Below are 1,060 nucleotides of genomic sequence, written 5' to 3'. Positions count from 1 at the left end.
TTTATTAAAGTACAACGTTATCTGTGGCATGCACTTTTGGGGATACTTAATGATCGCGTATTATTTGAAATTATTCACAATTTCTCATCTTGTTAAAATACAATGTTGCTGACCAAATTTATTTAGATTTGACTCGAGATTATTTTTCATTATGACCCAAAATTATTTTTCATTCAGCGTGAAAATGTTAGGGTCAAAAATAATAATTTTGACGATACTCTGGTATCAGCAGTGTGGCACATACAGTGGTTTCATTCAAGCGGCTGGGTAAACTGCCAGAGAATGGCACAAAATGGTTGCACTGGTATGTTTCCTCAGCTGGACCAAAGACACTGACGCTACGGGCCATGGCCAATCCAGAAGAAAAAGCCCCGTGGCGCCACTCTGAGGGGATCTTGACACCGTGAGATCTCATAGATCGAGGTCTGTGGAAAAATAACCTTCTTCCAGTCAAAACTGCACCATATCAAAAGACACTCGGTAAAAGAATATCATGACATCTTTGTACCTCGATCTCACTGAACGGTCTTGGATAGAAATACCGGGGGAGGGTGGCGAGATAGCAGTGTTGGGACAAGGGGTGGACAAGGTGGATGTCCCTGTGCCAAAGCCCGTGGAGGCAGAATATGAAGAGCTCATCGCCTCGTCGACAGATGCGCTTCCCTTTAGGAACATCCTAAGAACAAAAGAAGGGATCGAATCACATTGACAATCATCATCATTGACCATGCTATGATAGTGGACTTGTACACTGCATCTGGATGCCATGACTTAAACTACCGGGATATTTTATTACCTGCCGGGTCCTCTCGTGTCTCTAATCTCCACGTTAAGAAAAGGAAGGAAAGGGTTTCCGCAGAAGGGACAGATGGTATTTAGATTGGAGTCATCAGCTGTCCAACCAGCCATGATTTCCTCATCGTAGACCAAACAGTCACATGTCTTACACCGTGAACAACTTGATATCAACAGCTGGGGGTGGCGAAAGAGACAAATTGAAAATACTTTGAGCAAAAATAAATAAATATTCGATATTTCTACAGTATATGCGCGCGCGCGC

At 43.0% G+C, this 1,060-nt stretch overlaps 1 protein-coding gene across 1 annotated transcript; it reads right to left on the bottom strand.

Annotated features, from left to right (window-relative positions):
• Positions 1–181: 181 nt before the first annotated feature.
• On the bottom strand, positions 182–1,050 carry LOC109509369 (C-myc promoter-binding protein-like). Its single transcript, XM_019859229.1, has 3 exons — positions 797–1,050; positions 509–676; positions 182–425 (listed from the first exon to the last, which is right to left on the bottom strand). The coding sequence occupies exons 1-3, from the start codon at positions 907–909 to the stop codon at positions 194–196; spliced, it is 513 nt and encodes a 170-aa protein (XP_019714788.1). The 5' UTR covers positions 910–1,050; the 3' UTR covers positions 182–193.
• Positions 1,051–1,060: the final 10 nt, after the last annotated feature.

This window comes from Hippocampus comes, unplaced genomic scaffold (genome assembly GCF_001891065.2).
Source record: "Hippocampus comes isolate QL1 unplaced genomic scaffold, H_comes_QL1_v1.1 C16871516, whole genome shotgun sequence".
Lineage (NCBI taxonomy): Eukaryota > Metazoa > Chordata > Actinopteri > Syngnathiformes > Syngnathidae > Hippocampus > Hippocampus comes.
Note: the sequence above shows the minus strand (reverse complement) of the source record. Positions and strands in the feature narration are given on the sequence as shown.